At 47.5% G+C, this 23,092-nt stretch overlaps 1 protein-coding gene across 2 annotated transcripts in view; it reads right to left on the bottom strand.

The window, feature by feature from the left end:
- Positions 1-2,050, bottom strand: part of LOC119187743 (Hig-anchoring scaffold protein) — a 632,807-nt gene extending 630,757 nt beyond the window's left edge. Inside the window, exon 1 of one of the 2 annotated variants that reach the window (XM_075878863.1) lies at positions 837-2,050. In XM_075878863.1, the coding sequence (XP_075734978.1) occupies positions 837-900 (64 nt within the window). In that variant the 5' untranslated portion in view covers positions 901-2,050. The remainder of the gene's footprint in view (positions 1-836) is intronic. The other variant, XM_075878864.1, reaches the window with a different exon arrangement.
- Between the last annotated feature and the right edge of the window lie 21,042 nt (positions 2,051-23,092).

Here is a 23,092-nt window from a genome sequence, read left to right as displayed (position 1 = left end):
TCACCCATTCAAACACCACACTGACAGAAAACATGCTACTCTGACAGTATTAGACTATGAGAGTTAGAGAAATTATAAGCACAAATACGGATAATTTCTTTCAATTACAGTCATACGCCAGTCACACAGCGGAAAAAATTGTGCGAAGCAACGAAACATATAAAAAAATTTTTAGCTACTAGGCAACGGCTGCCAACCGCTGTTCAGATCTACGGCAGTGAAATGGCTCAGCCGCCGCTGACTTGAACTGCAGTTGACACATTCTGCGTTCCCTTACATCATGTGCGACAGAAATAAAACTCACCGGTCTCTTCTTCATAAAAGAGAGCGAGATAAAACAAATTTTTATCTGTATTTTTGACGTATAAAAAAACGAAGCACAAAAACAAGATTATGGCTCTCTACGTGGGCAAATGCAATTAAATACGCGTTGATGTTGGGAGCGTTTAGTTTATAATAATTTTACTGCGTAACCACAACGAGCTAATATTTATCAAAGTGCCACTTTTCACAATGTGAACAAAACGGAGAAGGCTAACTTGAACTTTACGTATCCACAACATTTTGCGCATTGAGGATAAAAGTACTGAGTTTGTCTTATCTAGGTCTTGAGGAAGTAATTCAACAAACAACTTAATGACATTGATCAAAGCGCCGTATGTTAATACGTTCGTACTCGTCTTTTTAGCGCTACTCACTTTCCCAAAATGATTGACAGCATGCTATGAGGCTGCTGTTATACCTCGTACACTATACCTTCTCATGAATTAAGGCACTGAACATGTGATGTGGTCGCTGCTGCCCTCGACTTACGACCGAGGTTCTCCCGAACTTACCCACTGCAGTCCACAGGACGAACAACAGAAGCAGGGCGCGGTGCAATGACCGCCAGGGCGCCATGTGGTCGATCTCAACTGCTTCTCCGGGAGACACCACCGACGCCGGGCGAGATCTCTCCGTCCAGTCTGCTCTGTGCTTTCAGGCCAATCACCAGTCTCTCGTGGCGCGAATGTCCGAGATGCCTACGCACACGATTTCCGCACGCTGGAAAAGTGTTGATCGAATGCAGGAAAACACCGTCGCTCCGCCGCAAAAAGCTTGGACAACTTTTACTCTTAACTTTCGGCTCGTCGACGATTGCTCGCGCAGGCGGCTCTAATGATGATGAGGCGGCCTGGGGGCAGTGGCGAAACCTTTTCCGCTTTCCTTCGATGTCTGAGAAGGTGGGCCTGACAAGCCCTGCTAAGGGCACGCCACTTACGAAGGACACTGAACTACCAAGTCCCGTTTCTCTCCTCTCATTAAACTTTTTTTTAAGTTTCCCCTTCTTTTCTGAAGTGATAATGCAGTCACAAAGTTTTTTCGAGGATCCTACAGTGGAAGAAAAAAATGCGGTTTCTATCGCCCTTTCAGTGGAATGATGGGCTACCTCCAGAACAAAACTTGGCAAGGAAAGTAAAAGCGGAAGATATGTGCGTCTTGATCTCTCGACGTCTTCAAGTATGGCAGCAACAGCAGTGCATCTAGGCACTGACAGAGTCTTTTTGAACTCTCACTTCACTGACCCGAGCCTTCGCAGTTGCAGCCACTCACAGGTTAGTGTGCTTCTGATAGCGAAAAGATACGCAATAGTCACCGCTATCGGAAGCGTGTCTCGACAAAAAGCACGGCCCGTGAGTTGTCAGGCGCAGGGGAGGCGAATGCCCGCTGTATGGCTTCCCTCAACAAGTTGCGAACTCTTTTACAGCAGTCGGCTTTTGTGAAGAATTCATTCGCAGAGCTGACACGGGCGGCCGAAGCCGCGAGTCCGGCAGGGAGGGAGAGAACGGCGAAGAGGGGTGCGACGCGAGCCTCTTCCGCAAGTCGTGGGATCCTGCAGCTCTCAGTTGGGACCCTGCCTCCCGTAGCGCGGCCACTTCGCTTTTGAGCGACGGCGGGCTCGAGCGCAAGGTATACAATCGGCGCAGAGATTCTGCGACTGAAGCGCCGCCGCGTGTGGCGCCATCTTTCAGAGGGCCCGTAAAGTGCCGCCGGGGAAGAGTCTGCGATAGGACAGAAACGCTGCGAAAATACAAACGTCCGGAGAAGCATTTTAGAAGAGCGCCGGCAAACTGAACCCAGTGCTCGGCGTCCCGCGGTATTGACGGATGGACTGACTCTCTACGCTGCCAATGCGTTGGAGCTGTGCGAGCTGCTGCAGTGATGAACTACAGACGGAACGTAAGTGTCAGTTTCTACATTCCGCTTCTCTCGGCGAAAGGGTTACGTGAGGTGAATCGAGTTCACGACCACGTGCTTCACATCTCAACTCTAACGCCACTGAGTCACGATGGTGGACGCTTCATCTCGTCACGAAGCGACATGGCTGGATCAAACGCGGAAATACTTGAATAATTTCATTTGTGAACAGATAATACGTGTAGTTCTGCTAGTTATCCACTATTTTAGCTGAATTATCATACGCCCTCAAAGAGCGCAAACGAGTACACGTGATGTCAGAAGCGCAAACTGCTAGTTCAACACTTAGTACCATCACCTTTTAGCACATTAATTCTACAGCTTGGTGGTTGAGAGATGGGAATTCGATTATTATATTGAAACTTTAATAATCAAGAATTAGTTGGAATGGCAAGAAAGAAGAAAACAGGTGATACAGACAAGCGACAATCCCGCTTCGCATACGAAGAACAAATTCGGCAGTCACAGCTCGAGCAACAGGGTCATGAGTTATCTACCACCCTCGGGCATGTCTTTCAGGGTCCACAAAAAAGCCACCGGTGCCAAATGTCATCCCGTCCGAACAAATTAATGTCATGACTGCAGCTATACTTAGGACTGCTTGTTTTTTAGTTCGGTATGCTTTGGCCCCTAAAGCAAAATGTCACTGATAATGAGGTTCTGCAATTTCACGTTCCAGAACCATATTGTGATAACTAGGCAAGCCTGAGCTGCAATTGGGTACTCAGGGTAATTGTGTGACCACCCGGGGTGCCTTTAGCATATCCATTATCCAAGCACATGAGAATTTTCGCACTTCGTCCACGTCAAACTGCGGAAGCCGTCACTGCCCGTGAATTCATGTTTTCGAGCTCGGCAGCAACATGCTAAAACCACTAAGATGCTGCTGCCATGACTGGTTATTTTACACCAATTTCGCTACTTTCATGGGCCGGTGGCGGCAGAAGAACGTACTGGCTACTCGGCCTCTTTTTGGTTACTTTTTTGATCCCTTTACTTGCACCAAATTACTCGTTGCAGACAATGGTGTTAGAGTATGCCATGTCAAAACGTGACGGCGTCTTTCAAGCTCCCAAAACTGAATTAGGCCCTTCCATTGCACAAAAGCAGAGGCTTTATTTGGATGCGTTGCTGCCGCATGATAAAACAGCTGCATGGGGCCCCGAATTCCAGACCACCTATCACTGAATACCACAATAAACCTTAAACAAGCGAAAGCGCGCTGCATGCTGGTCACTGTGCATTTATTGGCATTACGAATCAAACATCTGACGAGCTGTTTGAGTCATTTTTAAGGATTTGGTATAAACAGCGACTCGGAAATATTATCTTCAGACTTCGTTATCACACGAGAAGGGATCGTGAGAATGGCTACAATTAATGCTTCAATGTCATTATCTTTGCAACTGTAATCTTGTGCACAGCTATGACCATGATGGCCATTTTTCAGCGTGGGATGATAGAAAAATATGGGACAGAGCAGAAAACAAAGAGCGATGTCTTGCAAAAGATATTTATTTTGCAGAATGCCAAAATGAATACGTGAAGAGAAGGCTAAACGCAAGTTTAATTGATGCATCCACAGTCAAATCATTTTTGACACATGTACACAATTGTCCTACAGCCCGGTCAGGTAATAATGCTCAAACCATGACAGTGCGGGACATGGGGTGCTTACGCAGCTCTCGCCTATTTTGTGTATCTCGTCCACTTTTATGACATTGCGGGTTAGCTGGGACGTATGCTTTGCCGCTATCGCACACTGATTGAAGAGCGGGTTGCCGCCGCACTCCCATCCCACTGTGCCGCCCTATGCACCACATTGCTCACATTGTTTCGGTGCTCACGTAGGTAGGTGGTCACGACGCACCTGTCAGCCTGACTGGCATATGCCTTTACATACGTCAGGGAATCGGGTATATGACCGAGTGAGATAAGATTGAGCACATGTATACAGAGTGATTAGGCTTTCGTTTGTTGTTTTCAGTACAAATATACAGGGTGTTTGAGCTAAAAACCTCCAAGCAATAAAAAAATTAAGAATGAGTGCTACGCGTCTCCAGCTAGAGCAGCATTGTTCTTAGCTGCATGTAGCATGTCGAAATGTTTCTTTCGATACACCAAGGACGGTAATAAACAAAAAAATGGCAGCATATCCACGGAGTGAATGATGGAGAGTGGGGCGAAGCATTCGTCCGTCCATGCGTCCATCTGCGTGACCGTCCATGCGTCTGTTCGTGCGCCCGTCCCTGCTTTCATTCATGCATCCGCCCCTGCGTCCGTTCATGCGTCCATCCATGCATCTGTCTGTGTGTCCGTTCGTCCATCTATTCAACACTCCAAGTCCCACCATCTCGCATCTTTTTATCATATATTCCCCTTATAGAAGCACCGCCATTCAGTGGACATTCCAAGGACTAAACGAGAGAGGGCACACGCACACTTTCTTACGGCTTGCGCTTCGGGTCTACTTCCCACCTTAAACCACCTTGAGTTCATGGTATATACTAGTTCACTGTATTCATGGCACTGTGGCCCAATGCTCGCTAAGCCTTTCTAAAACCAAGGAGGTTACGCCCAGCGAGTATAACGTAGCAACCTTTTCCTGTCAGATAGTGCTCAATGTACATGCCAGTGGCTGCTAATGTGAAATGAGAGGCAGAAGTATTCAGCTTTTAATTTCTTACGGCTTGCGCTTCGTATCTGCTTCCCCCCTTTAACCACCTCGAATTCATTCATGGTATATACTAGTTCATTGTATTCATTGCCCTGCGGCTCAAAGCTCGCTAAACCTTTCTAAAACTAAGGAGGTTACACCCAGCGAGTATAATGTAGCAACCCTTTCTTGTCCGATAGTGCTCAATGTACATGTCAATGACTGCTAATGGGGATCGCGGCGTGCGCGTTGACTAAAAGCCGAATGCTCCTGTCTCTCATTCCCGATTAGCAGCCATTGGCATGTACATTGAGCACAATTTTTTTATTGTTAAACAAAGCACAGAATAAATCTCTCACCGGCACCACCTTGGAGGTCAAATGTTATACCTATTTCGGGTATGTGCCACTGGTGGTTTCGTACTACGAGAGATTCCCAAGCCACGCCATAAGAAGCTTCGCCCCTAAAATTGCTTAATGAACTTTATAAATATTGACTCTACAGAAACAATTTCAACACAAGACTTGTAGCTCTTATCCAGAAATAACAAAATTTTCAAGCTATGGTAAGATATCGATTTATTTGTGGGGTTTAACGTCCCAACACCACCACATGATTATGAGAGACATCGTAGTGGAAAGCTGCGGATATTTAGACCACGTGGGGTTTTTTAACGTGCACCCAAGTCTGAGCACACGGGCCTACAACATTTCCGCCTCCATCGGAAATGCAGCCGCCGCAGCCGGGATTCGATCCCGCGACCTGCGGGTCAGTAGCCGAGTACCTTATCCACTAGACCATAGCGGCGGAGCAGTTATGGTACGATAACAACGCTGGTTATTTTTTTCCAGGGCTTGTTTAAAGTGCGTGAAACTAAAAAAAAATCAGGTAATTGCCGCCTAACATGCGGTGCTTTGAGTGGCCTCAAATGTAAGTTGAACGAATAAGCGAAGGCTTCTAACGCACGAGGGTCGCTTAAAGAGGCTATCGGTGACTACGATGGACATTAAGCGATGATTCTCGGCCGAACGAACAAAAACAAGAGAGAGGTGGCAAGATTATTTCTCAGATGGCACCCAGGAATTTAGGTAAAGAGTTTGACATTGGCGCAAAATTACGAAACGGTCAAGGAGACAGGCACGTTCAAAAAGCAGTGTCAGTGCACAAAGGGTGTGACTGAGTCTCTTAAAACAGACATTCCTGCTTACATGGCAGCCCATACCCACTCAAGCGTGCACGACGTGAGTGCTGAGACCGGCGTTTCAAGCAGTATAATGTTTGGCGCGTACCCAAGAGTGGAGGACTTCACCCATACAATGTTAACCTGCATCAACAGCTGGAAGACAGAGATTTGCAAAGCCGTCTTGCTTTCTGCAACTGTATACTCATACAGGAACAAGGTAATCCCGACTTCCTGAAAAACATAATCTGGTCCGATGAAGGTGGCATCTTGCGCAGTGCCAAAGTCAATGTTCACAATATTCATTACTGGAGCGCTACAAATCCTCACTGGCTGTTGCAGTCACAACACCAGGTCCAGTGGTCTTTCAGTGTTTGGTGCGGCATTTACGATGGCAAAATTATTGGCCCGGTCTTTTTCGATGGAACACTCACCACAGAACGCTACATCAGCGAAATACTAAATGGTCCACTGAGGGACTTCCCCTGCAACCTCCCTCTAGCACAGCTTGGGAATATCTGTTTCCAGCAAGACGGAGCTCCTCCGCACAGCTGCGCGCGGACTCGAACGTGGCTTGATCGAGAATTTCCGGAGAAATGAATCGGCCGTCTTGGACCTGTAGAATGGCCCGAAAGGTTCCCAGATTTGACTCCTCTAGATTTCTTTCAAAGGGGATACATTAAAGACCACGTCTACACCGAAGCGCCGACAACTCCTGCAAGGCGAAAGTCTAAAATAGCAAATGCGTGCCGCTCTTTTACTCCACGAGTGCTACAAAACGTGACAGTAAATGTGCTGACTCGATGCAGATTGTGTATAGGGGCTGATAGAGGGCTGTTTGAGCACGCTATGTAACTGCCCATGACGTCTCAATGAAAGCGCTTTGGACTTTTCAATTACGCTGATCTCTTTCCAACGCCTAGCTTTCCTACTATTTAAAAATAAGCTCAAAGAGCACAGAACACTTTTTTATTCGTTCTGTTTATTTATACGCACTGTACTCTAAGAGACCGGTACTGAACATGAATTTTGAAATGGAGATGAAGTACGAGAAATAAACTTTTTAACCCACAACCCAATCATGTCATATGCCTTGCAAGTATCCGGTAGAGCAATCGCACGTAATCATGCAGATATGACCAAAACAAAAACTTCTGAAGTAATTACCATTGAAGTTTTTATATCCTTCCTTTATCGAAATGTCACTCTCTTCCCCACCATCACCTTTATCATTGGCCCGAAAAGGAAAAAAAAAATGTCTGTGCGGCGCCAAATGCTGCCTCCGGTCTCGTATCGATTGATTGATATATGGGGTTTACCGTCCCATAACCACTACATGATTTCGAGATACGCCGTAGTGGAGGGCTTCGGAAATTTCCGGTCTCGTATCACGGTGCACGTGGCAGCTGCTTTTTTGTCGAAGTTTATTCTCTTCATTTCTTTCTTTCACCCCCCCCCCCTTTTTTTTAATAGCACCGTCCATTCATCGCTTAATGTCCATCGCAGTCACCGGTAGCCTGTTCAAGTGACCTTCGTGCATGAGAATCCTTCACTAATTAGTTCAACTTACATTTCAGGGCACTCAAAGCGCCGCGCGTTAGGTGACAATCACTTGGTATTTTTTGAAATTTCGCGCACTTTAAACAAACCTTGGAAAACATTAACCAGCGTTGCTATCTAAGCGTAACTTGAAAATTCTGTTAATTATGGGTAATAGCTACAAGTCTTGTATTGAAACTTTTTCTCTAGAGTCAGTATTTAAAAAGTTTATTAAGCAATCTTTGTTAATTACCGCGCTTGGCGAAGCCAAAAAAAATATTATGACGTGCTACAAACAGCTAAGAACAATACTGCACTAGCTGGAGACGCGTAGCTCTGATTTCAAATTTTTTATTGCTTGATGCTTCTTAGCTGAAACACCCTTTACTTCGCCATTCTGCAAAATAAAGACCAGTTGAAAGTCATCCCTCTTTTTTCTACTCAGTCCCACTTTTTTCATAAGCTCACGAGCAGTGAAATACGCCATCATGAACCTAAACCAACTTTCCGAGCTTCTGAAAATTGTACAGCTACACCGTGCTGATTATTTTGTTGACGTCATAAGGCTGTTTATTCTAGTCCTTCTAAGAAAAGTCATTCAAGACGTGTTATGAGAGTACAACTAAGGACTTTCAAAATAAGGTTGCGTTGCTTCAGTGCATAGCCTCCTTGAGAATCACAGCGTTCGTACCCAAAAGGTTAGCGTATGATACGCAGTGGCACGAAACGCTAGCACAACGCCTTGCGTACCATAATCCAAAGCTCCCTATTATTGCAAAAATGCATGAAACTTCATTATTTTCGAGGACATCATTGCTAAAGTCCGACATTCATGCTTCGATGTCAGCACCTCTAATTTTGAAGGGTTCATGCTCTACGTATTTAGATTTCCGCCAAAAGCCCTTTTCACCTATTCATTAAAATAGGAACGTCGCCATTGCTTCTACACCGGCGTTACTGCTTTTGAGCACCGTGGCTGTAACAGCAATGTCACACACCGCGAAAGACAAGACTAGACTATGACTGAGTGTGCGCGCGTTTTCTGCCGAACGTGCTGTGTTTATATCTATTTTCTCTCTGCTCTCAGTCTTTCATCTCCCCCATCCACCTCCCATGCGCATGGTAGCGAACCGGCTGCCAATAGGCTGGTTAACCTCCCTGCCATTCTTTTCCTCAAATTTTCTTCCTTACTGCCCTGGGCTCACGTTGGCTTTTTGTGGGCTTTTTACGAATAATGGCTATTTTGTCTATTCAACCCAGCAACCCTGGTGGCGGGTATCACTGAGAACAACTGGCCAGTATAAGAGTGTGGTATTTATTCATATCAACAACGTTCATTTTAAAAAATGAAAGGTATTTTTGGTCTATACGTAGTAAATTCACATGTGTTCGGAATTGATTAACAAATTGCCGAAAGTAGTTCAGTTATTTGCTTAAACATTTATTACGGTTCATTTCTAACTGCCGAACATTATCCCCCAGCTTCTCCACAAGAAGGGAATCGAGAGCGCTCAAAGGGAAAAAGAAGTAAGACGAAGTTGCGAAGTCACAGGTGGGCTACGTGATTGCGCGATCAGCGACGAATTCGAAGAACAAATAGAATTTCAATTTAAAAAAAAAGGTTAGGTGGAAGAGGTCACGCTTTCAAACCTTTCAACTGTTCAGAGCTCCTCCTTTGTGTCGGGTTTTACGTCTATCCGCCACAGTAGAACTTCTATTTCCTCCTCGAGTAGGAGGCAGCCGTTGGTATAAGCAGACTTCCGGATGACGAGCGAAAGTTTATGCCATAAAGAAATTGGTTTTGCGACAAGCGGTGGTGACAGATCTATGCCTCTGTTACACTCAAACAGGTCGTTCGTCACTGCTTCTTTTTGTCATTATCCCTTGAGATCACGTGTTCGTTGTTGAATGTCGTTCTTCTTCTTACTCTTTTTCTTGTGTTGGCATTCCTTCTGTTCTTGTTCTTGCTTCTGTCCTTGCCCATGTTGTTCTTCTTGTTTTTGCTACAATCATCGAGAGGCTGTCGACTGCGAGTTGCACCATAAGTATACGAATGCCAGTGGCAACCATGTCATTACAAGTCGATAGAGGTAATCGAGACGTTTTCCTGTGGCATAAACAATATACACCTAACAAGCATTTCGTGCAGGGGCGACCACGTTTTTCATTTCATCGTGACTATATAACAGCGTGATTAACGCTGGTGTATAGAGAGACGCATGGCACAGTGCTGACTCTCTGTCCAAGTTTATTGAAAGAAAACACTGCGAAAATAAATACACAAGCTGAGCACCTAAGGACCGAACCGGCCGTGTTCATTCATAGTCATTCATCTCAAAATAGCAGTCAAATTCAGCACTGTCAATACAATAGACGCACGGACAGCAAAAATAAGGCGCGATTCCGATACCAGGCACGGGGAAGCTGAAAATCCTTATCCGATGTACAACAAAGAAACTTCGTTTTTCGTTCAAGGAATGAATGAACGGTCCACACAGAGACCATTTTCTCTTTATGAAAAACCCTTCCATAATCTCTCTTTATAACCTTCCACGGTGCCCGAAAAGCACGTTTGTTTTATCAAAAACTCGCAATCGCGGCAATGCATACGCCCGTGTGAAGGCGGAAAGCCTCTCAAATAACTGCGGTATTCACTCAACTGAATATTGCCCCACACGTTCCCTCCTTTCTGTTTTTTTTTTTGTTATGTTACCAGCCCATTACAAATGTAGATACTACGTGGCGCAAATCACACCAAAATCTCTATGAACATTCAAGATTTTTAGAATCAGCTGTTAGGGCCGGTTCACGCTAGCGGCAAGCCTGCCGACGGCGCAGTGCCGTACACCAGCGGCCGGCACCGCCCAAAGGAGAGCTGTTCGCGTTGCACGGCAAGTTTGTCTGACAAACATGGCTGTCCTTCAGAATGCATTTGTAGACCGCCTCGAATCTATCAAGCAGCCGCCATGCGCTCTGTAGCTCGTAAGCTCCGAACTGATGCTTCTCTTTCCGTTAGACTCATGTACTTTAGCTTCGACAACACAGTACTCGAATCGATTCGGCACCGTTTTTTGAGAACCATACTGAACTGATTGATGTTCTAGGCCTAAACAAGCCTTCCCGAATCTCAAGGTGCATATATTACATGTTTGTTTCTTGTTGCTAACGCTGGATAGATGGCGCCCCTTGTCTAAACGCCTGCTTTGGGGACGTCATTTTTTATTGCTGTGGGCTTTTTTTAAAATACTGGTCAGGTTAAAATGCTCTATTCACTGCTGGAACGTAGTGTGGGAACAAAACGTACGACATATCATGAAAACCGCGGAGCAAGAAGCAAGCAGCTCGAAGTGTTCCGCGGCAGACGCAGACAATGCGGAGAGGCGAAAGCAGACGACGCGGCTCAGCCACGTCGCTCCTTCGCCACTAATTGGCTACACCATTTTCCCGCAAAGTGCACAAAAATGGGTGTCGGACTCAACGGCAGGCGTGCGCGAAGCAAACAGCCACGCACGGCTGCCTCAGAACGTCAAACGGCGAGGCATGCTTGCTAGCGTGAAACGGCACTTACACTTGAGCGTGCAAACGCGAACAGATGAGCTTATTTTCGAACAAACAAGGCCACTAGATATGAAGCTTGAAAGTTCAATCCCACATTTATAAATATTGACGCGTCTAGAGGAGGTCCGATTACTGACGACGAACGCTCTGTCCACCGATATCAGTGCAGAGAACGCATTGCTTGTTGTAGTTTGAGTTTCAGTTTCCCGGCCACACGTTCTGTCAAATAAAGAGCTTCATCTTGTACACGCATACTGCTGCCTTCGTCAACGTGCCGATCCCGTGACAATACCGGAAAACGCCCGTGGTCTGTCTGGTATGCTACCGGCCTCGTGAGAAAGGGATTGAATATACCACCATTCTGCGTACAAGGAACAAACGTGAAACATGTTTCATACTGCTATGTTTACTGGTTAGACTCGCTTTGTGTCTGATACACCTATATATAGCTTGGAAAATATTCGTTTGCTTGTTTTTACTCGAAAACTTTGTTTTTTATTCTTCACTTTCATACAACTTATGTGAATAAGGGTGCATGTACTCTTTTGTGAGGAAGAACCCTTGATTTCACGAAGCAACTGATTGAAAATCACAGAAATAACTGAACTCGTATATTTCGACTACAAAGTCTTCCCCCTAGATTTTTATGATGGGGAGAGCACTTGGTGAGGGCGGCCCTAGTTGCGGAAGTTTTACCTTGTTTTATTAATTTGGAGCGTCCTGGCCTAACTTTTTTCACCATCCTTTTCTAGCCACTTTCATTACTTCAAAAATATCTCTTTGACTGATGAGTGATACAGTGCAGCGGATGGTATCGTCCTCAAGCGAGGGAATTCGGGACGACCACCGAGCAACCTCTGAATAACGAAATATTGCCGACAAAATCCACATCATTATGAGAAATAGTCTAAACGAATATGCGCCAGGGCATAGATGAAGACGGGAGACCATGCAGCATTCAAAAACTCCTCAAAATGTGTAGTTAAACATAATTACGTCATCATTGAATATCATAGGTTCGCATCAATACATTTTAGTCAAGCGTGAAATAACGCTTACGAAACACGCTTTTACTTGACTTGCAATTGCAAACTCGTTATTTTTTGCTACCTGTTAAACTCATAACTACTAACCTAATGTCATAACTACTATCTCTATTTGAATTAGAGATATTCGTCTTTCCTGTGAAGACTTTTCGTTCACAACCAACGACGCCGACGCCGGAGTTTCAGTGAAACGAGCTTTCTAAAGCTATGGCGTTAAAACTGCGGTTTTGCGCATTGCTGCTATCGCCCGTTTGCCTCTTTGGTAAGACTCTTCTCCCTTGCCTTTAAGTGAAATTCTTTAAAAGCACTTTCTCAGAAAACGCGGCTTTTGGGCCAGTCGTCTGAATCGACATTCCGTCTCTTTTTAGTAAAGATGCAAGGTTAATAGCCAGTTTATTTTTGTGCAATCCTTATCCGTTTTTTTATGTACATCTGCCGATTTATTAAGCTCAAAAAGATTCGGGCCAGGTCGCACAAAAAGTCGGTTTCGAGTGGTAATCCGTGTCGACGTTCACCAAGTCACCTGCAGTGTCATTGTCGAAGGCACTATAGTGTGTACCCAAACTTGCAGGCACTTCAAAATATTCGTTAGGAATTGGGTTCTCAATTGCAGATCAACACACAAATAAGATTAAGGACGTGTGTAGTGGGGAAAACATTGCGTGTTTGTTCGTTCTGCCTGCGTTTCCTTTTTTTTTGTACATGCCCCTATTAAACATGAAGCTTTTGAATTATAATATATGTACGTTCCTGGCCCGCATAAGCGAGTTTCGTATTTCATAACGGGACGAATTCTCATGCAATAATCCTGCAACTCAAACAGCTGTTGACACTAGGGGTGGGCGAATATAAGAAAATCTGGATTGACGAATTGAATAGTGTCGTATTCGATACGGTACTCTAGTCTAATTGTAAATATTAGAAAGATATTGAAATACGGAATATTTTCAGAATAATTAGCATGGTGGGAGAGCCCCAAAGAAAACAAAATCTTGGAAAACCTAAAACTTCTTTTTTTTTCAATCCTTAAGTTATCTGCACGTCAACCAAGCTTTCACTAGTGTAGTATTAGGAATGAGGGGCTGTGACATTTACCGACGTTCATTACTGTTGCGAATTTTGGTAGCGTGCTCCTGCCCGGAGCCATCAGAGTGTCAAGGGAACATGAATAGAGGAGCCGGAGCTTGTAATAGGAACGTTTAAATACAGTGTTTACATGTTTAAAATAGCGTGATACAACATGAAAGCATGAAGCACCCCTGTAATGTTAGAGGTGATTCATTTGCGTTGCTGTCAAAGGCGACGCAGCAACGCAGAAATTATGATAGCTTAGACTGCAACGCAGAGGTGACGCAGAGGTGACGACAGCAACGCAGAGGTGATGACAGCTTAGACTGCAAAAGCCCCTTCGGAGCATTTCGTCGGTCGGGCGTGTCTAAAGAGTTTTTGGTGAGCGAGCCGATGGCCCAGCAGAATTCGCCGCACAACTACAGTGTTGACGCCGCTTCAGAATGTCGCTTTACGTAGAACGACGATTACCGGTAGCCATCGGCAAGGCAGCGGCACAAGACTGCCGATGCTATATTAAATTGCTGGAATTTTTTTTTATCTGAAAACTCCCGTCTTGCTCCATTTTTGCTATGCTGAATCTGTATTGCCTTAATCAGTTCCTGTTTTTCATTTTGTTATAACTGCAGGTGGGGTGAATACCTGCATACAGTTTTATGACTAACAAGAGATGCAAGTGTTGCGTCTGTGTAACTGTTTTTGCATATGTAGGTTGTTTCTTTTGCAGATGTATATTTCAACACCGATATTTCCATGCTCTCGGTGCTGAGGCCATGCTGTAATGACAGGTTGATATCTTTCACTGCATATTTAGCTCTATCCGCACTGTTTGGCTGAAAGATGTTTATTTTTTGTCCCAATTTTATTGAAAAATTACGCGGCAAAATTTCACATTGATTACGTTAGTGAGTGCTCTATTTCAACCTAGGGTTTTAAAATATTGGAAAAGCTGTGGTTCCTGCTGTATATTAAGTTACCTTATATTTCGTAATTGTTGTTTTTTGAGTCGATTAAAGCTATCTGTAATGTTTTTTGGTGAAGGAGTCCCTCTGGAGCTTTCGAAGAGAGCGCACGTGAATTTTTAGCTCTCGCGTCAGTGAGAGACGCTCTCTTGCAACGCTCCCGTTTTCTTTCGCGTATAGGCATATTGCCAGTGCTTTAGCGTTTCACCCCACGTTCCTGCCGCACCCGGTCACTCTTGACATAGAGTACATGGTTGAATAAACCACGATTTCGGGAGAAGAATGGTCGGACGGCTCTTGGTAGCCATCGCCTGGTTTTCGCGCCCCAGTAGAAGTGATGCCTCGGGCTCCGCCAGGTGACGCTGCACCTGAACGGCACCCGGCAAGCAACGCCCCCGCGTAACGACCTGAAACCATGCTCGCCGCCTCTGCGAAGACGCAGTCAGCTACCTAGGATGCCGCCTGGCGTCATCCACATCGTGGCACGGCCGAAAACTCCCGTCAACCTTATGAAGCTGCTGCCATGACAAGTGTACGAAGCCCTGCTGAAGGCCGCGTCGCTACCAGATCAGCCTCCAGCGTTCCGCGATAAATTGCGAGTTCACCCCACAAAAAACACCTTCACCCTTAGTGTGCAAGAATCCGTCCGAGCACAAGCCTAGCTTCGCATCACGTCACTGCAGATCGGAGTCCAGACCATGGAATTTCACGTTTGCGCCCCTCCAGCTGATGATGCATTTCGTGGCATCATGTTGAACGCCTACGACAGCTTTACTGATGCAGAAATCTTGAAAGACTTGCAAGAGGGCAACCCAACTATGCATGTCGTTGGTGGCCGTCACATGGGACGCACTAACCACGTACTCATCACCATGCTTGTAGATTGTTTGCCCCGATGGATCTTCTATCACAGGGGCTCTTCGATTCTCCACTTATGGCTACCCGCGGGCTGCCAGAGCCAGCCAGAGCGCGCTCGTTTTTCTCGGGCTGCTTCGTCCCTCCCGCGGAGCACTTTCCCTTGGCGTTGACTTTTCTAGGGTTGGACGTTCTGGCGAGCTCGAGGGTCGCCAGACGCTTCCAGGACAATTTAGTCGTGGAAGCTTTTTGGAAGGTTTTGGGCAGGCATTCGGGCTAGCAGACGCCGAAAAGATACGATGCGTGCTCGGTGCCATCTTTGTGAGGACTCGATGATGGATTGTAATGTGGGCGCTTGAAGACTGCGCCTTCGCTTGTCATTACGCGTGGCGTTATCTTCTAAAGCCTGTTCCGCCTTGCGAGATGAGGCGATTACGAGTGGCGGCGAGTGTTTGATATGTGGGGTTTAACGTCCCAAAACCACCATATGATTATGAGAGACGCCGTAGTGGAGGGCTCCGGAAATTTCGAACACCTGGGGTTCTTTAACGTGCACCCAAATCTGAGCACACGGGCCTACAACATTTCCGCCTCCATCGGAAATGCAGCCGCCGCAGCCGGGATTCAATCCCGCGACCTGCGAGTCAGCAGCCGAGTACCTTAGCCACTAGACCACCGCGGCGGTGCGCGGCGAGTGTTTGAAGCTACTGTTCATCGCATTTGTTATGTTTCCCGTGAAGCTTCCTCCTGTGAACAACGCGGTGAACTGTTGCCTGTTGACTGCGTCGTGCACATGCCTTAAAAGTTATGTACGTAGTACACTTTCGTGCGCATGGAGACAACTTTGGAGGGAATTTTTTTTGTAGTAGTCGTTTGTAAAGCTGTGCCTGCTTTCTGTGCACTTAGCGACGACGATTGTGATCGAACTAGCTCGCTCTGTCGTATATTTGCGTACGTGAACCTCTTAGAACCTCTGACTATCCGATTGATCTTCTATGGTGATAGAAGGCCCTAGATCGCGACTGTTGATGATGCTCGCTGATCGCGAACGACGTGCGAACACATTTCCATCTATGAGCCAGCATATGTGGTATGATATTATACGATACGGCGTGAGAAAAAAAAACGGAGAATGAATTCATAAATGTATACGTTCTTTCGTGGCCCATTTCATCGTTGGCTTTGTCTTTTTTCACCTCTTTGTAATAATGCCGCGCAGTACGTACTATGACATAGTAGGTCGAATAAAAGCTGATATAAATGACATTCGTTAAGTGCCACTTAGGACTGGAAAACAGGCCAAGGCAAGCTCTAAAAATGGGTCGAGAACGCGTCATGCAAATGTTTATTTTATATACGACGCGCACTCATAGTACCGATACATGCACATATCACAAACTTTAGACAAAAACGTAAGTTGGTCAACGTGTGTTTGCGACGTATGATACGTGATAGTTGAGCAGGTATATATCTTCAAGCTATTTTGGGGACACGATCACTTTCGTGTGACTTCGCGTCGTGTTGTGCAGTGACTTATACATGTACTAAAAAGACGTGAGCTTGTCAAGCCGTCACCGTCGCGCCAGCTCACCTTGCATCGTTCTCAAGGAAGCGTGCGCCAGCTGGCTGTTTCGTTCACGGACGCGGCGAGTGATCGTGTGAGCGTACGAAGTCATACTTCAAATGCGTATGCTCGAGGATATATTTCAGCTTTTTGGCGAGCTTAGCTACGTATTTCCAAGCGAACAATGCAGAAAAAAACCAACATACACAAGGCACATTGTTTTGTTTGCTGCCATGACGGTAGAGTTTGTTTACGTTTAAGCTGTCCTGCGTTCGATTTGGCGACTTTCGGGCTGTCGCCGGGCGTGCGCTTAGCCAGCCTACGTCATTTCATATCAGAACCAGATGCAGCGGTAGCTTTCGGGGAGCCCGCGGGCAGACTGTGGGTCTCCAGAACCAACCCAAGAATCCGAAAATCGAAGAGCGTCTACATTCGCCTCTACCCCTTCTACCCAAGGGTAGAAGCATGATTTAGCTGCCGCAAGATGGGTCACCGGACTGACGTTTGCGTCATCCAAAACAGAACCGCTGTGCGCGTTGTGGCGAGGAACACTCGCCGATCCCACAGGGCACCCAACCGACATGCCGTGCCCGCTGCATCGTTTGTAAGGGCGGTTACGCAACGAACAGTTCGAACTGCAAATACCTTTTCATTAGGAAGCCTACGCCGTCCGGCAACGCATCGGCGCAAGAACCCGACGAAGAGTCACAACCACAGCAGCCATCAATCCTTCGCACCAATTACTCACCGTCCCAAGACCAGTCGTACCCACCTCTCGGCCAGCCACACCAGCAGCAACAGACAGGTCATTCCGGACCCCGCAACCATGGCCAGTCCCAGTCAAGGTCCCACCTCAACTCGTCCTCGTCACCTCTCTCCTCCTCCCTTGGTTCGTCCCAGGGATCGTCACTATCATCGTCCGCGCCTGGTCCCAAGAAGCTTGCCTGGGCCCAAGGATCCCCAGCTTCGCTCAAAGCGTCACCATGGTCGTCGCAAAATGCACAGGTGAGGGAGTTGGTCAGAGAGAACTCCTCACTTAAGGCACAACTTTTCTTGCAGCAGTGTCAGCTCTCTAATGTCCCATATAGAAAACCCTTCACAATACATCCTGTCACTAGAAGCAAAGCTAGACAGAACCCTTGAGCAACCAGCCGCGACCACGCCGCAACCGATGGAGGCCGTCTCTCCCCCATTCCAGCCTCAATCGCAGTCCGCGGTTAAGCGCAATGCAAACACGTCTACCGCGTCACTTCATGCCTGTCAGCGATGTCCAAATGAATGTAGTCAAGGCAAGGTTCAAATTTTAAGAAAAACTGTATTGTGCTAAGTTACAGGTGAATCGGCAGTAGTTTATTTATTTATTTATTTATTAAAATACCCTCAGGGCCCGTAGGGCATTACAGAGGGGGTGGGTACAACATTTTATAACACACAAGAAAAAAAAGACAAAGAAAAGAAACAAGTGTCAGATGCTCAAATCACGAAGGCAACATAAATCGACTAAAAATGTATAAGTAAGAATTCAAGCACATACAAGACAAAGATAGATAATGGAAACTGCGTATAGTTACAAACATTGCTGAGAAATTGCAGTCTTGAATAACAAAGGGTCTGTTATTGTTACAACGGAAGAGGGAAGGTGGTGCCAATCGGCGGCTGTTTTCGGTAAGAAGGCTGCTGAAAAGAATTTGGTGCGGCAAAACGGAATGGCAACCTTATGCTGGTGATCAATGCGCGATGAGTGGTATGACGGTTGTGAAATGAGGTCTCGCTTCATTGATGGATTGTGAAAAAATATCTTATGAAAAAAATGCAGTCGCACCAGTTTCCTCCGGACAGATAAATTGGGCAGGTCAAGGTTAGATTTCATTTCTGATATGCTATCAGTACGGGAATAATTAGAATTATACATGGTTACATGTATAAGGAAACTGGACTCGGTGCAGGAGCTCGATCGGATACGTCCGACGCCACTCGCGTCTCGGCTCGCTCTGCGGTGCGTTGCTCTGCGGTCCCGGCTCGAATCTCGGCTCGTTCTCCCCTATCTGGCGATGCGTCGCTATGTGGTCCCGGCTCGAAGGCTCACTTTTTGTTTTTTGAATGTTCGTTGAACCAATGGGCAACCGCGTCGAGTGGACGCGCTCAGGGCTCGGAGTCCACGTTAACGCAGTGCAGCGTTTCCCGAGCAAGCACGGAGACGCTGCAGGAAAAGGAGGCGCTGCCGGAGAATGAGACGCTGCCGGAGAATTCAGCTGTGCGAACTCGAGTGCCGCTGACACGGCCCTCCCGAAAATTGCGCCTGTCCTCAGGCGTGCGTGTCGTTAGATGGCGATGGTTCCGTAACTTCTAGGAGCGGCTCCTTATATCTACGAAGCTGCTCCACGTTGACGATTTTTCGGTTGATCATGCCTGGTGTGTGGGGTACTCTTTGGATCTCGGCCCTGTTTCCTCCTACAAGGGCCGTTATCTCGAACAGACCTTCATAGCGAGGTTCTAATGTGCCTCGATCGCTCAACTCAAGCAGGACGAGGTCCCCCGTTATGAACCGCTTCTTGTCGTATCGGACCGTTGTTTTGCGCTGACTCTGCAGTAGCCTCTCTCTTGTATCCGCACGTCCCCTTGCCAAGTCGTGTAGTCTATGAGACTCGTCGATGTCTCCCTCAACTGAGGCGACGTTGAGCTCTCCTGGCAGTTTTGGGTCGTATCCGTGCATGAGTCGAAATGGGCTGTGGCCACTGTGACGATGCTTCGTGGCGTTGATTGCTAGCGTTGCTCGGGGTAGTTCCTTCTGCCATTTGTCCTTGTTGTTTAGCATTTTGCGTAGCACCTGTTTCAATGTTCCTACCATTCGCTCGATCAGTCCGTTTGATTGTGGCCAGTACAGTGGGGAGTTCTGATGAGCAATTCCCAGTCTGCGATGGAATTGTTTGGTTTTCTTGTTCACGAATCCCTTGGCTTGGTCCGTAATAATGACGCTGGGAACTCCAAATCGCGGAATCCACCGGTTTATGATGAAGTCAAGGTAGTGCGTCGACGAAGTACTCGGTACGGTCACGGTGTCCATGTATCTCGTGGCGTGGTCGATACACACGAGGATGTGGTCTCCCTTCTCGTTTAGCGGACCCATGTGATCCAGGGATATCACAGCGTTTGGCTCAGTAGGAATATCGCGTGGGATGAGGTAACCTTCATTCCGTGTCGTGCGGGCGTTGATAGTCTGGCACGTGTGGCAGGAGTTAACATACTCGCGTATGTCCTTTCTCGTCGATGGCCACCAGTACTTTCGCTGGATCAGGTCTTTTGTCTTCTCGACGCCTAGGTGGCCGTTGTTGTCGTGGAAAACGATCATCACAGTGCTTCGGAGGGCAGCGGGAATGATCACCCTCCGACGGACCCGTCCCCCCTCGAGAGATTTCTTCACCAGTATGTCGTTTTCGATCTCGTAGTCTGAAGATTTGTGCTTGGCCTCCTCCCGAAATCTTTTGCAGTCAGTATCCCTCTCCTGAAACTCGCGTAGGCGACTGTGTTTGCCGACCACTACTGCGTAGCAGTGGAGGTCTCGGGTCGAAACACCCTGGTCGAAAGCCTCTGCAGATTCCGACTGCCTCGAGAGTGCGTCAGCAGCGGAGTTCTGGCGTCCTGGCTTGTGCTTGACGTCGAAGGTGTACTCTGCTAAGTCGAGCGTCCACCTCGCAAGTCTGCGGTTGCTGGCTCCCTTCTGGACGAGGTATGACAAGCTGAAGTTGTCCGTGAACACTGTAAAACGAGGGCCTCCTTTCAGGTAGACCAAAAACTTCTCAGTGATCGCCCAGTGGAGCCCCATGCACTCGAGCATATTAGAGTGTAGACCACGATCGTGCTTGTTTAGTGATCTGCATGCGTACTCTATGATTCGCTCCTTTCCGTCTGGAGTTTGAGAAAGCACCGCACCCAGCCTGGTTTGCGAAGCGTCGACGTGAACGTTAGTCGGGCAGTCTGGGCGGAAGCTCGCCAAAATCGGCGGGTTCTTCAAGGCGTGTTTTATGGCGTTGACGGTTGCTTCATGAGCGTTAGTCCATACGAAAGGAACGTCCTTCGCCAGAAGGTGCCGTAGCTTGTGCGTGACCTTTGCAAACTCCGGTATGAACTTTCGGTAGTGGTTAGCGAACTGCAGGAAGGAGTACAGCTTTTTTGCGTTGCAATGCGGCTCGAACTTCTCGACAGCGGCAACTCTGGATTCGCCCAGTGTTCGTCCTTCGGCGAAGATCACGTAACCCAGGAAAGATACTTTGTCTTGAATCAACTGGTATTTCCGGAGATCCATCTTCAAGCCGTTGATCACGACTTTCCTGAGTGCTTCGTTCAGCAAATCCAAAGCCTCCCTCACTGTTGTGGCTCCCTGCCCGACATCGTCCATGTACGTAGCTGTTGTAGGTAAGCCATCGAACGTGCGACGCCTGACTCTTTGCATGGTCTGAGGGGCCTTGCAAAACCCAAAGGCCATTCGAAGGTATTCGTACTTTCCGTTTGGAGTGACGAATGCGGTCTTGTATACGTCGTCCGGCTTTAATTCGTATAGTCAGAAATGCCGTCTTCACGTCCAACACAGTGAAGTAAGCTGATCCGTCGCGCATGACATCGTCAATAACGTCTTCCATGACGGGCATTGGATAAGAAGGGTTGATGGTTTTCTCGTTGAGCTTGCGATAGTCATGTACCATTCTTCGTGGAGTCGTCGGGTGGTGCGGTTGGTCGACGACTATCGTTGGAGCACCATACTCGCTTTCGTTCGGCCTTATGATGCCCTTGGAGAGGTAGTCATTCACCTGTTCTCGGATGAACTTGCGATCAGCCGGTGAGCACCTGTACGGCCTCGATGACACTGGTATATTGTCTCTGAGTTCGATGCTGTGCTCGGTTCGAGGACACACGCCCAAAGTGTCGCGTTTGGAAGTGAGTAAAAAGCTAAGTGGATTCGTGCAAATTCTGATTGTACTATTTGTTCTCTTTTTTTGTTGGCAGGCTCTTGAAACAGTGAATGTCCCAAAGCAATTTCTGCATGTCTGCATATTTACTCGAGCACAATTGCGCTTAGCAGGTGTGCATACTCCGATAAATGCTCGGAAACGCATTGAACGTGCTAAAAACAAGCAAAACATGCTTTCGCGGGCTACTCGCGTGCGCTCCCAATACAAACGCTTCTGAGATCTTCACTGCCATGCGACTCTAGCGCCGCCGCTACTGTCACCCGCCGGAGAAGCAGCCGAGATACGGCACGGCCGCCTCGTTCACTCCATTGCCCCCTTCTAGTACACTGTACCCTGGCCTCTTGCCCAGGTGGCGCCGGCAGCGTCACAACAAGAAATTACGCCACCGCGTCGAAGCTCTAGCACGCGAAATTGAGAACCACAGCCTCGCCCTTGCGAGACAGCAATGGGGTCAGCTGTGTGACAGTCTCTATGGGCAGATGAGTTCCAAGAGAACGTGGCACCTACTACGACACTTGCTAGATCTTTGCGCGTCCAAGTCGTCTGCGCATAAACAGCTTCGCCGGATGCTACATTGTTACCCTGGCATGAACGTTGAGCTGCTCGAAGAGTTCGAAGAGCCGCTCGATGAGCCGAACGCGCTGCCGGAGCGCTTTCCCCCGTACAGCGGCACACTGAACCCCCGACTGGACGAAGCTATTACGGAGGTGGAAATCCACGCCGCAATGCTCGAACTTCGCACAACGTCGGTGTCTGGTCCTGACAGCGTAAGCAACAAATCCTTCCAAAATTTGGATGTGAAATCGGTGGCTGCGCACACGCGGTATGCTAACGAGTGCTGGCGCTCGGGCCACATACCACAAGAGTGGAGACCCGCGAGGCTCGTGTTTATCCCCAAACCAGGCAAGAAGATGGGCATCGCCATCCTACGCGCCATGTCGCTCACATCTTGCATTGGCAAGCTAATATAACACGTTAGCCTTGCCCGATTGCAAACCTACGCTGAAGAAAACGACGTTTTCTCTCCCACGAAGCTCGGCTTCCGCGCCCAGCTATCGACGCAAGACGCGCTAGTGCAAATGCACCACGACCTCCTTCGTACCCCGCCGAAGGCCGTCACTCGCGCCTTGCTCAGTCTAGATCTTCATAAGGCATTCGACTTGGTTTGACATGAAGCCATCGCCTCAAACCTTGCTGCCATTGACCCGGGTGAATGAACGTGTAACTACGCATGTGACTTTCTGTCTAACCCTACCGTTGAATTATCATTAGCCGGTGGCTCCGCATCTAAACACCTTACACTCGTAGACAGAGGCACCCCTCAAGGAGCGGTTTTTTCTTTATTTCTATTTAACCTTGCTGTGCGCACACTGCCTTCTTCACTCGATGAGATCTCGTGCCTTCGTCATACCATCTACGCAGACGACGTGCCGCTGTGAATGACTATGGGTTCAGACGG

Source organism: Rhipicephalus microplus, chromosome X (assembly GCF_043290135.1).
Source record: "Rhipicephalus microplus isolate Deutch F79 chromosome X, USDA_Rmic, whole genome shotgun sequence".
Taxonomy (NCBI): Eukaryota; Metazoa; Arthropoda; class Arachnida; order Ixodida; family Ixodidae; genus Rhipicephalus; species Rhipicephalus microplus.
Note: the sequence above shows the minus strand (reverse complement) of the source record. Positions and strands in the feature narration are given on the sequence as shown.